The following is a 16087-nucleotide window of genomic DNA, read 5'->3' as shown; positions in this document are numbered from 1 at the left end:
TAAGCACCGATGTGATTATCTTTATGGTGTTTAGATTGTGGATCTCTATGGTAATAACTTTGTTAGCTGATTGGTGATTAATCGCTGAACTTGCTGGTTTTATTGATCGATTATGGTTCTAATAATTTACGAATTGTAATTATGTGTTCTTGTTTTTTATTAAATTCTTTCAACGTTTTGAAATTTCAATGTGTTTACGTGATTTAAATATGTATTGATTTCAAGGTTTCAGTTTCAATTTTATGTGGTCCTTTTTAACAACAGAGTCATTAGATATTTATATGTTAATTTTATTTGTAATACTTGAATTTTAATTTGACGCAATCCGTGATGAATTTGCAACAAATTAACTATATTTCATTTTACAAAATTAATTGTATCTCACAGTAACGAATTAATTATATTTCGTTGTATCAAATTAATTACGTTTCGGAGGATTCTATCTGTTTATAGAATGGATAAAATAATAAATAGGTAAAAATATTTTACTCGAAGCTACCATAGAAATTGAAGCAGATATTGAAATACAATAATTTTTATTGAAAATATCGCGGTTTAAATGTAATCCACAGAATGTGTTCTATATTGATTTTTAATGAACATGTGGTATTAATCGGTTTTGCGTTTACAGAGATATTTGTTGAAATAATTTGCTGGTTAAAGAAGCTGGCACCGAAGGATAATGTACAGCTTTTTACATGACGTTCACTATTATTTTAAATTTCTATCATCCCTTTTTACTGCTTATTTCTTTTAAGTAAATACATACAATTACAAAACTTATATCAATACCTATTTAATTATAATAAATAAAAAATACGTGTATTAAAAAATATATCTATAATTAAGAAACAGTATTTTAAAAAGAAGGTACACAAAACAAGAGAAATATTATAAATAATCTTAAAGCAACCTATTAATTTTTGAAAGTTAAATATGTTAGAAAATATTACTTGGTTGCAAGTCGTTCCACAGCCTCCGTTCTCTAAAACACAAAGTATCAATTGATAATTTCGACCAATTTCGAAAACGTAAAGTTAGATTGAGTAGGTAGGAAATCCTGCCGACATTTTCCCGCGCAAAAGCAATATTTGGATAGTACTTGAAAAATGGCACAGACCACAGCGGCTGAATACTGTAATAACAGAAAACTTACGTTCTTCATCAAACCGATATCCAGCCGTTGTCGAATGACGTATAAAAAGAATAGGAAATGTATTCGGTCCTTTTAATCCTACCTCAAAGTTTGCTGAATGTAAAAGAAACCTAAATTCAACTACATTTAACGAGGTTCGCGATTAATAAACGCTACGAGTTTAATTTCAACAGATCGTTTTATTATTAAAAGTCACAAAGGATACAAGTCTTGTGAAATTATACTGTTTCATTTAATTTAATAAGTTAAACTAATTAAATCAAATTAAGGTGAATTAAGTAAGTTGAATAATTTAAGTAGTTGAAGTAGTTTAAATAGTTTAAGTAGTTTAAATAGTTTAAGTAGTTTAAGTAGTTTAAGTAGTTTAAGTAGTTTAAGTAATTTGAGTAATTTAAGTAATTTAAGTAACTTCAGTAATTTGAGCAACTTGAGTAACTTGAGTGACTTCAGTAACTTGAGTAACTTGAATAATTTCAGTAAGTTGAATAATTTGAGTAATTTGAGTAATTTGGGTAATTTGAGTAATTTGGCTGATTTGATTAATTAGACTGACTGGACTGATTCACCTGATTTAATTAATAAAATTATTTGATCCAATCTATTAAATTATTGATTATAGCTAGACATTAAATTCATTCATTAATTCTTAAAAATATTTGATTTAAGCAACGTACTTGATATAAAAAATGTTGGAAAAGTGATGTTTAGAAGAATATTAGGAAACTTTCAAATTTAAATATTGGGGGGTTTGGACTTTCGAAAATTTAAAATTTTTTAAATTTTGTAATTTGACAGTTGGGAAACTTCTAAATTCTGAAATTCTGATATCTTAGAGTACTGAAATAATTAAAATGCAAATTTGTGCAAATTTAGAAAGCTAGAAATTTTCCAATCTAGAAATTAAGAAATTTCGAAATTCAGATATTTAGAAATATAAAAATGTAAAAATGTGAAAGTTAAAAAATTTACAAGTCTAGTAATGCAAAAATCTAGAAATTCAGAAGTCTAAAAATTCATAAGTCTAAAAGTTTAAAAATTTAGAAATTTAACATTTCACAAATTGAAATATATAGAATTTGAGAAATCCAGAAATTCGGATATTACAAAATTAAAAAATTCAAAAATTTGAAATGTGATAACTATTACTATAAAGTGCCATATAAACTTACTTATCATTCCCCACGAAAGAAGACACAAACTAATCGAAAATCAGTAACGCGTTAAGTACACGAACACAAAACGACAGAAAGCAAGATGAGTAAACGCATTGCGTTAATTATCCTGTTCACCAGTTCTGATTATTGTCATTTTCTTTCCAGTCGGATGGTCAACGTTTAATAAAGCAAACGATACAGGGATCTTTAATACGTGTAAGAGTAAAGAGTATTAACGGCATTTATTGTGCCAGTTTGCCGTAGCTTCCCTTTCCTGTATGCGAACCGTATATGTACATATATCGTATAAAGTATTTCGCAAAGCTGCGGCGTGCTGGTAATCGAACAAAGCATCTCGTCGGCGCAAACGCTTTATCGAGCACAGTATTTTGCTTCCGTTTGCACTTTTCATTGCAATTCGGTTCAATTATCGTTTGATTATATCAAACTCCGAAGAGCGTAGTTAGCATCGTTTCCCGCAGGCGATTGTAAAAAGAACAGGAACGGATATGACGTCAAAATATTGTTCTTCAAAGGATAATGCCAGAAAATGGGCAATTTTGGAGTTGAATGGTATAGAAGAACAACGTCATGGAATTAATTGCAATTATCACGTTGAATGCCGTAGGGGTTATCGTGAATTTGTGGTGACCGACATTGCTAATTAAATATATATCAATTGTTGAAAGAAATTCAGGGGTATTAATCAAGGGACATTTTTACTTTTATTCGTGTTATTATAGACGTAGTTTTAATGAAATTGTTAGAGGTACAAGAGGTTTTAAATTTTATTATAAATTTAATTAATTTGATCAAAATTTAAATATTAGATGTATTAGAAGTAATAAATATTATCATAGATATGTTAATTATTAAGTATTATACATATATTAATTTTGGTGAGATTAACCTAATTATTAGGTACCAATTGGGAAGTTAAAATAATTCACCAAATTATTTAATATTACTATTTACAGTTTTTTATTATTTTTATTTATTACATATAGTTTTCTAAAATTGCAGTAATGTAAATATTTTTTTATCACAAACATTTCTTTAAAAACAACGTTGTATAATTCCAAGAGTCTAAAACGTATAATGAGTCTAAAGGTTCAAGGTACACCTAAAAATGGAACATAAAACTGTAAGAAGAGGAAATTGTTTCTGCCTACTACTTATTACCATACTAATTGAACTTTTATAATATCAGTTTCTAAATGAAGAAAGGAAAAGACGGGAATATTTAACTAAAGCAAAATTTCATTTCCGTGTACGAATGAATATTAAGAAGGAAGTAAAATATTGTTTCTTTAACAATTATTCATAAAGTTATCGTACGATAGCTTTTAATAATTCAACATCGTAATAGATTCATAGAATTTACATAATAATATCAAATTATAGCACATAATGTATTATATTATATCCTACATTACTAATACACGATACTATATTATTTAAATATTTTTACTGTTGTATTACATTTTCTGAATATTTCTATTGTTACATCACATTTTTAAAATACTTTTATTATTACATTTTATTCTTAAAATATTTTTACCATTGCATCTTTCAAATCTTTCTGCTACCACATTACTATCAGCCCTTTGCACTCGAAGGTAATTTTATTGTTTGCAAACAACAACTTTAAAACTCATTAATTAAAATGTTAAATGAGTTCCTTTGAGGTTATTATTTCTCTACTAATAATTTCTACTATTGTCTGTTTCACTATTATAGAATTAGTTAAATAATGCTTATTTCAAGTTATGGCGTCTGAGAGGCGCCTCTCGAGCGCAAAGGGCTAGATGAATGAACTAAAACTCACAAGATTATAATCTACACATGAGGAACGTACGTTCACAGTAAACAACACAATGATAATACTAAGAATGACCAACGATTAATTCAAGTTTAACATAATCACATGATTAAAAATCAGGGACGAAGAAAAAGAGTGCACAGTACAATAGGGGTGTATATGCAATACCAGGAATGTTAAAGTCATTTCATAGATGGCTAAGGAAATGAAAAGTAACGATTCAATATCAACAGCACAGCCGTTGCGTGTACCAAATTAACACTACTGATACGGTCGACGATGTATCGTTGCATGGATGACACCATTTTTCCATTAAGTCTGTCTACACTAATGCCATCCTCTAGCAAGGTTTTACGATATCGCTGGTTTGACCGTTATTCTACCACGTTACCTATATACTGTGCCTTTGCAACTTTAAGATAACACAGCAAATTTCTATTTCAACCCTTCCGCCATAAAATCCTTCCACACGCGCTTATTAAATTATTTAACCTGATATACGGACTTTACCAATGCAATGTTTACATAATTTTGCACGTTCTACGCTTTATATGCTTTACTCCTTATGTTATACCCCTTATTGTTATTATGTCATTAAATAGTTGCGATGGATGTGAACTAAATATTCACATTTATTTATGTCATTCACATTTATAGTTTTAAAATTAGTCAAGTTTAGAAGAATTTTATTCTTATACATTTTGTGCTGGTTATTTCAAGGTTAATAATGGTTAAAGTTATTTAGTATCAAGGTTAATTTTATATGTATAATATTTTTGTCATAATTATTATGTTTGCACAAATATTAATCACAATAAGTAACATATTATATTAATGTTTATATTCTATGTTGGAATAATTTTGTGATATTTTATGCTTACTTGTACATAGTTAGAAATATTTAAAATTTTTTATCATCAAGATTATATTATTTTTTTGTATCATTTTTATTATTATTCTTGTTTGCTATTTATTCAAAATGTATACTTTGTTCAAACATTTGTTCAGACTAATTTTGTTCCAAATTATTTTCTCCATAACATTTCTCCATAACGCTTTAAAATAAGAGTCGCTACAAATGTTTCTCAATTTTGAATTTTAAGTCGCAACTTATATTCTATTTCCTTTGATTTTATTTTTAAATGTGAACGCTTTATGTAGGACGATTATAGTCACAACATAAGGGTTAAGCTGATAATGCTTCATTGGAAATTAAAAAGATTCCATTTTGTAACTTCATTATGCAGTGATCGCATATGTTTGGCCGATAATATACTATTGAATTGAAAATGATGACCATTATTACAAATACATTATTTAATATACTGTTTATTACGAATGACTGTTTCATTTAAAATTTAATAATGCCCAGTCTGTAACGTAAATACGGAAAATTAATCGTTGAACTGTATTAAACAGAGGAGATGTATTCGTTGCGACAATAATTAATTTACACGGCTAATTCGGTAGTATTAATTTCGTTAATTGCATTTAAAAATCAATGAAGTTAAACGATCCCTGTTTTTGCTTTACCGTTATTTTTCATTTCTGTGATAAAGAAATGTTAATATTTGCTTTCGTATTTTCAATTTTACCGAGGTTTCATCGACCGAATATGCTTCTGCAAAATTTATGAGCATTTATTTAATACGCTTTCAATTGTGTACTTATTTCATCCATAATAATTCTGTAATTATTTTATTTTGAATTTAACACGATGCACAAACACTTTATATGAGAACATTTTTAAGTGTGTATAATTATTTTATTTGGAACATAAGGCAATTTGCAATCGTTTCACCTGAGAAAACACATTTTTAGAGCATTCACAAACTTTTCATTTAACAAGATACATTTTTAAATATCATAACCTCTAGTACTTGCAAAATAAATCACTATGATTGTTGTTCTTCATAGTTTATGAATTGTAAGCTTAAACATGATAATAACGTTAAAATAAAATTCGTATGGAATCGAAGCGCGATATGATATGACCGCGCCAGATTTGAAATATGAAAATCGGATATGAGCAATATCGTCAAAGACTATAACACTTCTGTGAATAATGGATATCATCATTTTTATAGATATGGAATTTTATTGTTCTAATAATAGAACAACGTTGGATGTATAAAATAAACTGTTTCATCGTTTTGAACATGTATTTCGATATAAATTTAAAATTCGATGAATAGCTGTACTTTCTTTTGCAATTAATAAGCTAAAATATTATATTTTAAAATATATTTGGACATCGTTATTTAAATTAATATTATTAATATTAATATTATAATAATATATACATATAATAGTCGAACGCTTGACTATAGTTGTCGTCTTGGCGGCAACACGATGTAGACGGAAGTGACGCGGTGTATAAAATGCGCGCGCTATAATCGCTTCCTGTTTTGTACGTTACTCCAAAAAATAACTGATTAAAGAATTTTTTAATATTATTGTAACGATATTATATATAGACGATATTATATATCTTATTCTTTTAATAAATTATTGTTGGGAGTAGCGTACAAAACAGGAACCATTAAAGCGCGCGCATTTTATGCACGCGTCGCTTCCGTCTACATCGTTTTACCGCCAAAACGACAGTTCCAGTCAAGCGTTCGACAGTTGAAGACAGCAAAGACACTTGTGACACCCGAAACATGTACGTTATTTTCATGCACTTTCATATAATTGGTTTATTTTTCTACTTAATTCTAACAACTGTTAAGAATAATAACTATGTTGTACTAGATAAATACAGATGTACGTGTTTTTAGGTTATATCACTGTCAAACTACGAATATGTACGTTCGAATTAAAAGTAGCAATGGAAGAGGTAAGCAAAAGTGTTAAAGGACTCTTTAATATATTGTTTTGTATAAGATAAATAATGTATATGCTGTTTTCAGGTAATTGTCATTGTCGTATAATGTGTGTGAATAATAAATACGAAGTATTGAAGTAGAAATTTGCAAGTGAGAGAGGAGAAAAAGGAGGTAAAATTTCAATTGAATTATATAGTCGTATTATATGTATAATAATATTATAGTGATAATAATATAACATCATATGATTGTATGATATAATACTGCAATAGTATAATAACATAATACTGTAATATAATAATATATTGGTACATTAGTATAATAATTTAATGTGTTATAAGAGTACAATATAATAGCACATTTAATGTGTTATATTAGTACAATGTAATAGCATAAGTATACTAGTAGTATATATTACTAATAATAATAGTAAAGACAATATAAACACATAGTATAATAATACGATATAATAGTATAAATGTATGACTGGAATTGTATAACAGAATATTAATATAATACAATATGATATGTAGTATTATAATAATAGAATAGTATTATAGTATTATATAATATATAATAATTTTATATGTATAATGGTATAATAATATAACATACTATAATGTAGCAGAACATAACCTGACATAACAACATTATATGTATAACATAATACTATAATATAACATAACATGATATAAAATATTAGTACATTATAATGGTACAATAATATAGCATAATATAATGTAACGTACCATGACATAGCAACATGTTATGTATATATATAATAGTATTATAATATTATATTATACTATTATGTTATATATAATAGTAAAGCACAATATGACAAAAAATATTACTACATTATAATGGTATAATAATATAATATAATGTAACATACCATGACACAGCAACATAATATAAAATAATACAATACTATAGCATAATAGCACAATATAAAAGTCAGAAATCAACATAATAATATAAGATTAAACGAGCCCCTGCTTCACTTTCAAGAACAAATCCCCATCCTCCAAGAACCCCAGATCGAAATTGAAATTGAAATTAAAGAAGAAATTATAACATATCGATTAATGGTGCAGAAATAGGTTGGAAGGGTTTCCAATAATTTCTGTCGATACACGAAATTGAAGAAGATAACCGATGCAGTTTCGAACTGCATCCCTCCTTGCAAGTGGTTTTAACGAAATGACTTCTACTATCTTTCGAGTATCTGCAACGTCACGGCTAGGTACATCGCGATGCATAAAGAATCCAGTTTATGGGATCTGTTAGGACCCGACGACACCCCGACACGTCCCATTTCCGCCAGCCGACGTCTTTTTGGCGGTGATACCGCTTCCTGTTGCTACGGATTACCAGCCGTCTTCACGAGTAAAGACCAACCCGATTCTCTATAAACGGAATTGCCCGTCTCTCAGCAAAATTTCGTTCGTACAGCGGGAAGCGTATCTGCTTTATCAGCCGAACCAGTTTTAAGGTGTCTGACTTGCGAACCGAACAATATAAATTTGATCGTATACTCGCGACTGCCTTGTATCCCTAAGAAAACGGATCCCTGCTGTTTTATTGCGATCTTTTATGCCGATATTTTACGTGTCGAAATATGGAATGATGCTCGGGAATGTTTCGCGAGCTGTTCGCCGATCTACAATTGTAAACTGAGATTGTGGTCAGCAATTTTGTAATTTCGAGGAATTATTGGTTTAACCCCCGATCGAGGATGATTTTTTGCCTGTTATTGGTTATTTTAGTACTTTGTTTCGAGGAGATATGAATAAGAGAGCTAAAGCGGAAGATTGGGATATTAATTTTGATTGTAATTTCTCTTGAATATTTAGAAGTTCAAAAATTTGAATATTGTATATTACAATAAACAATTATATGAATAAATGCTAAACAAAATATGTTTCATCAATTAATGTATGTTATTTTGAATGTTTCAGGAAATGAAAGTTAACTGGGTGACATCTCCGGGAAACCAACCAAAACAAGACACCAGCAGTGAGTACCTAATACCTTCTATTGTTTCTTTCTTTGTATCAAAATTAATATCAATGTTGTACAAATTATTTGTTCCCTTTTTCATGTGTCCCACTCATTTGTAGTGATTGATAGTCCATAACACGACTTTTGTGTGCTTATCAGATTCATATAAAGCGTATAATTAAATCAATTTGAATTAGATACATTCATTGTTAAAAAATATTTAATTACATTAATTCATTACTAATAAATTTTAATGAAATAAATTTCTATGAAACATATTAGATCTGACAAATTGTTCTATAAAATGTGCAATATTTATTACTGAATAAATCATTTATAAGATATTCTTAAATAATTTTATCTTTCATATTTATTAAAGTAACATCAGGCATATAGTATTTTTCTGAACGTAGAATTTTGATATTATTCCTGTGAATTTTATTTGAATTTTTCTGAATTTTAATTATGTAGAATTATTAATAAAATAAAAGGTTTTGTCACCAGCATGTTATACAAAATTTCTTCATCATAAATTATTCTTTTTGTTACAAAATAACATAATATAAAGTATTGTAGTATAATTTAGGACATTATAGATTGATCTTTATTTTACCATTTTTTAAACTATATGATAACATTTGATATGAGAAACTCTATTTTGAAGCGTGTAAAATAATTAATGATGACCTTATGTAAGGAATTGAAGATGTGTATAAATCTTTAACATCGAAAGAAGATCTTCACTTAACAAAAAAATGTTATTTGCAATATTTTTTAGATTTTATGTTTGTAGCACGTAGTGAAGCATATGTCGTTAAATAACGAGATTACTTCAATTTTATTATAAATGACTTAGCAGTCTCCATTAATATGCATCACATGTGACACATGTATACGTACATGTACATTTATAATAAATACGATGTTGATATGAAATGTACTAAATATCTCCAACATTACAACTCTGTTAAAATACATTTCTGATAAACGAAATATATATAAAATGATATTCAAAATTCTCCATTAAAAGATTATAAATAACATCAAATACGAAAGTATTTAAAATCGAAATTCATCGAAGTTACTAAGATGTTCAATTGTTATCGAGACACGATTATATCAAATTATCATCACACGTTATAACAGCTAAATAAAGCTTTTAGAATCTATTGAATTCATGATTAATCTGCATATTCCATGCACCTAGGGTGCGTTTAGTCTACACGTATACATTTACGCTATTAATCGAAATCTGTCACAAATTGAATAAACACCTCGGCCTTTTGTGCTTAAATGAAGCGTGTTTTAGCGATTTTCATCATCATAAAATGTTCATTATATGATCACGATTCATTCTGCTCACTATAAAAATTATTATACTCAGTCAGATGCTAAAATTGAACGTTTAATGAGTACTCGTTTCCAAATTAAACTGAACATCTTCACTGTTTAATGTTACAGCACTCTTTCACAAAATAGCTTACCAATTGCTCATTCTAGTCTATAAAATTTATGATAATTTACTAACAATAACAAGCCAACTGCAGTAATAATAATGACGACGGTGATAAAAATTCTCATCAAAATTTAAATTCTGCACCAATTTATTTTTAGCTGCAAAATAGTTATCTGCGTTTATGTTCAATGGTGGCTCTAGTAATGACATTTCCTGTTTGCAATTGTGAATCATCTTAAAATAACTTTATGAAAAATAGGTATAACATGTTATTATAATATACAAGGTGTCTCAGACCCTATATAATTATAATGTATATTATATGTATATTATAATATATATAATATGTTATTAGATATTATGTATAACAATTTATTACGTATGATATCATGAATGATATATTATTATATATTATTTATGTATGATAGTATTATGTTTCATAAGTAAAAAATTCAATACACAATTAAATTTAACACAGCAATTTAACAAGAAAAATAAACTTGTGTAATCCACGTCGACCCCTCGAAAGAATCGGAGATATGAAAGAAATGTGATATTAAAAGAAAATATTTGCAAATATTTCGCCGTGTAGGTTCCATTACGCAGAGCAAACTGATATCCGAATTAATGCCAAATTTTTCATCAACTAATTGGCGTACAGCCAGCGGAAAGAGACTAATTTGTCGTTCTTTGTGCATGAAATCCACGGCGGTACATGTTGCATTGAATATTCGATGCACGTGCTTCGTTCCATAATTAAAACAAGAATGTGTCTATAATAAAGAAAATTATTCCGCTGTGCTGTAATTTCAGCCACGCTCGTCTCGATTTCTCCTCGAACGGTGATTAAAGGTGGAATATCCTGAAGGCGGGTATTCATGAATCGGTGGAAATTACGATGCAGAACTTGAAGTAGCAGTTTCGTGTATTCATACTATAATTTCTGCGTGTAAGGGTTGTCCGGTAGGAGGGGTGGTTAGGCATTAAACGTACGTCACTTGGTAAGCTCTTTCGCTCTCTGTTTCCCTATCTCCGTAGGAACACAGCCGCAAACCAGTAAACCCGTCATAAGTACTTCCTTTCCGGGGATTTCCACTGCTTATGGTTCAAAAAAAAAACGAGAAAAATTGATATCCTGAATCGCGAATAGCCTGCTTTATCCGTACGTTTTATTACGGTGGAATCCCTGCGACAAGTTGGATGTTAATCACATTTGATTGTTTAAATAATTTGCATGGTTTATCTTGGAAAAATTATGAATAGATTTACTCGTCAGAATTTGTATTATAGTAATAATGTTGATAGAAAATATTTTCTGCAAGATTCAGGTTAGGTGACCTGCAGCTGTAGGCAATTTTTAAATCTGAAAGTTCCATGTTAATTTTTGGCAATTTAGATGGCAATTTTTAAATCTGAAAGTTTGTAGAATTCAAGTTTCCTGAATTTGTAGATTTGTCAATTTTTAATGACTAAATTTGCAAATTTCAAATGAACAAATTCCAAATTTCAAGATTCCTATCTCAAATTGTCAATAGCAATGTAGACCATTACCAATTTCTGTGGCCCTATTTATTTAACCAAATCGCCAATTTACGTGGTAAATAAGTAAATAAGTAATTAGATTGCAAACAGTCTTCAAATTAATTAATTTTTTAAATTATTCTATACACGGGAGGGTTTGGTCCCTAGGGTTATTCTTAATATCTCTAATATCTAAATCTTCAGAGACATTACACTGCCCCTATCTATTTAAACTTGTCATAAATTTATTAAAGAAATAAGTAAATAATTACATTGCAAACAATTCTTAGATATCATTTTCCTGAGTCATTCTATAAAAGGAGAATGGTCCCAACAATTTTTCTTAAATAAATAAGTAAATACATCGCAAATTCTTAAATAAACGAATCCCCAGAGGCATTCTATACATTACAAGAGAATGGTCCTCACGGTTTTTCTTAATAGCTCTGATATCTAGATCGTCAGATATTTCATTGTGCCCCCATTTGTTTAACCACATCGTAAATTTCGTTCCCTGAATCGTGACCTTTCACGCGAAAACGAGAATCTCCGACGCATTAGCATCGTGCACCGTCCTGTTCATTTTCGTTCCTTTAAATTCTGTTTAACGTTGATGTCTCGTTTAATTTCCGTGTTTTGTGGACGCACAAAAGACGGGAAAAATTTCATTACACCGCAAGTACTTTCAATTAACAGGGGCAAACTTATTATAATTAAATACACTCCGGCATTCCATTTCGCTAATTACATTTGCAAATACTAGCAGAAGTATTTGCTTATCACGAGGTGGATAATTTGTCCCGAGAGGGAGAGTGTTAGCAATAATATTAACCAACACGTATCAGACTTCTCGCGTACTGAACAAACCCGCGTTGGGTAATAAATTCGTTGTTTTATGCTTATTGTTAGTTATTCTAATCGATATGTGTAACTGTAGACGTTCATTGTGTTACATTAACAATTACTGTTTTAATTTGAAAAAATATTACAGTAATTTTTTTAATGATGTCAATGGTCGTTTCCATATTTTAAGGGTACTTGTATTAAGTTTAAACTAAATGTGTGTTAGGTTTACACTAAAAGGAACTTCACATGTTTTCATGCAGAATTATTTATTAGAAGTTAATAACAATTTTATATGAGTATCGGTATAAGTATTATTCAACGTAATAATGCTTTGTCACGTTTTTGATACATTCTTTACTTGATACATTCTCGGAGTAGAGTTTGAATTTTGAAGGAAAATAAGGGAAAAGATCAAGAATTTAGTTGACATACTAGTAATTTTGTGTGTAATAGGCTAATACTAGTTATATGATAATTTTGTAATAAACATGGGAATTTGAAATGTGAAAATTTAGGAATTTTTGTCAATGGGAATTTTCATGATTAATATTTTGGAATTTGGAAATTAGAGAATTTAGAAATTTTGAAATTGGGAAATTAGAAAAATGAGAAATCAGGAAATTTGTAAAGACCTACATTTTATGTACGTTGAAAGTAAAATTATTTTTTCATTACATACACCTAGATAATAAATTTTTATTTACAATCACATAAACGTTTTATGTAGAATTCTCTTCTCCCACCGGTTAAAAAATTCTAGGTTAAAAAACATAAAATACGAATATGTAAATTTTCATTCAAGAGGAACTAAAAAGACCTGTATTAAATAAATTACCACAAATATAAAATAACCGTATCCTATAAAAAATAATTACAAGCTCATATATTTTCTAATATTTTCAATCAAATGTGAGACATAAATTTTTATATTCTTTGTTATTTCGGAAATATCGTAGGTACTTCGGTTATACAGCTGCTTACCAGTTACGATAGTCTGCTTACGTATATTCCACCGTCCACGGTATAAATCCCAATTACACGTTTATAAGGCCCCATAAAATGTCCACCCCGTTTATGACTCGTATCACGGACCAGATTTAAAACCATAAAAATCCGAAAGATTTCTCTCCACCTGAACGTAACCACCGAAATCTCCTCTCATTACATCCCGGCTTTTCCATTCTGTATAGATATGTATGGTATATTGTTGCCTTCGGGCGATATTCCTATATGTAGTGAATTCCCTGAGCATGCACTACGACCACCAATAAACCACCATGGTTCTAAACTCACTGTCCATCAGTCGGAGAACTAACTTGGAATCTGTACAGTTATATTTCTGGACATCGTGCTAGACATTTCTTTATTATTTTCGTAGGAACTTTAATTTATTCGTGATACGAAGGTTATATGAAATTTATTTATTAATTTAGGAGACTATTTTTTAATTTCTGGAGTTCTAGATTTCCCAATTTCCTAATTTTCCAATTTCCTAATCTTCCAATTTTGAGATTTTCCAGTTTTCCTATTTTCCAATTTCTTACTTTTTCAATTTCCCAATTTCACAAATTCCCAAATCTTCAATTTTCTAATTGCCCAAATCCAAAAATCCCCAAATTCTCAAAGCCACAAATTCCCAATTTTCCAATACCCAATTTCTCAAATTCCTAAGTTTCCCAATTTCCCAATTTCACAAATTCCCAAATCTCCAATTTCCTAATTTCCCAAATCCCAAAATCCCCAAATTCCCAATTTTCCAATACCAAATTTCTCAAATTCCTAAGTTTCCCAATTTCCCAATTTCCCAATTTCGCAAATTCCCAAATTTCTAATTTCCCAAATCCCAAAATCCCCATATTCTCAAATCCACATCAAGTTTTTAAGCTCCTTAAATTTCCACTTCCCACTCCTTCCATACTTAAATTACCAAATTCCTAAATTCGCAAAATTGCCCACACTGCTCATAACTTAATACCTTTAATACCTTCCCTGGTATCAAAAATATCAATAAATCAAAGAATACACTTTTCTATCAAACCAATCGCAATCTCTTGTCCCATGTTCCGTCAGCGATCTCATCGTACGAACGGTGCTAGGTTCTCGTTAAACCGTAAGAACGTGGTCGCAGGCAGTGCAGGTGCAGGTGTGCAACTGCACCGTAGTTTCCTCGCATCCCTCCCCGTAAAAGTAAAAACAACCGCGGCCCATCGACGCTTCGTTTCTATCCGGAAAGCGCACAACAAGCAGCTAGCTAGCTATTCGACGCAGAAGAGCGTACAGAAAATCGTGGGGTAGGAAAACGGTTCGGGGTTGGGAAAAAAGTGTGCTCACCCCGTTCAACGACCGTGCAGTAGTTTCCCAGGCATATTTACACACAGAGAACAGGGTTGGTGCGTTTTAGTTTTGCATTTGTCCGCGGGGATACATGTATAGCGGCTTCGGATCGCGGAGGGTGCACGAGGATTCGAGGAGGGTGGACCAGCGATGGAAAAGCTGGTCGAAAGAACTACCGTCTAACCGTTTCAGATGGTATACGGAAGGGGGTTGCGGGGGGAGGTAACAAGGGGATGGAGAAGAGACACCGGTGAAGGATGGGGCAGTTGGAGAAGGTAGGATCGGGTCCCATGTGCCTGTCACGGTTTTACAAGTCTATAAAAAAAGGAATTTCAGACTGAGTTAAATATAGTTGCCGCACCTCACTGAATTTCAAACACGCATACCAGCGCACGTATGTTATTCGTGTGTCACGGGGGTGGGACACACGTGTTCACCCTTTGGGCTTTCTCGCGGCTGGACATGAAAGGAAGGGATTCTCTGCGTGTTATTTATGGAGTCGAGTTATGTTATTTAATAATTTCATCGGTGTTGTGCTTTTCACTCATGTATTACATACAATTTGATGTCACGGAATTAGTAGCATAAGTAGTACTTCAACATCGTTGGGTATACTTTTTTGATACCTTTTTATTTATGGTTGGAAAAGTGTTAAGAACGAAGAGTTCGATCAAATTTCTTAAGATATCTACTATTTCTATAGTATTTCTAAGGTACCCTTTTAAATGTGACATACACGTGAATACACTTGAAAAGATTAACACATTAAATTTACAAATTTACAAATTGTGCAAATTCGCAGAATAGAAAGACTACAAACATCAGAAGCATGACAACTTAATATCCACCTTCAATTTTAAAATTCATAAACTTACAAGTTTTCTCTCTATCATGTATTAAAAAATATTTCGAAATAGCAGTAACCCCCTCAAAACATCAACAAGAACTAATACCCCAAGAATAAAA

General features: G+C 30.3%; 1 protein-coding gene across 6 annotated transcripts in view; it reads left to right on the top strand.

Moving 5' to 3' along the window:
* The window catches only part of LOC100882696 (nucleolysin TIAR), a 654466-nt gene that overhangs the window by 251846 nt on the left and 386533 nt on the right, over positions 1 to 16087 (top strand). For 4 of the 6 annotated variants that reach the window (XM_076532252.1, XM_076532250.1, XM_076532251.1 and 1 more), the window contains exon 3: positions 8922 to 8979. In XM_076532252.1, coding sequence (XP_076388367.1) covers positions 8922 to 8979 — 58 coding nt within the window. Of the gene's footprint in view, positions 1 to 6709; positions 6798 to 6912; positions 6972 to 7044; positions 7132 to 8921; positions 8980 to 16087 lie in introns of those variants that run through there. The other 2 variants (XM_076532261.1, XM_076532260.1) reach the window with 2 other exon arrangements.

This window comes from Megachile rotundata, chromosome 5 (genome assembly GCF_050947335.1).
Source record: "Megachile rotundata isolate GNS110a chromosome 5, iyMegRotu1, whole genome shotgun sequence".
In the NCBI taxonomy this organism is placed as follows: Eukaryota; Metazoa; Arthropoda; class Insecta; order Hymenoptera; family Megachilidae; genus Megachile; species Megachile rotundata.
Note: the sequence above shows the minus strand (reverse complement) of the source record. Positions and strands in the feature narration are given on the sequence as shown.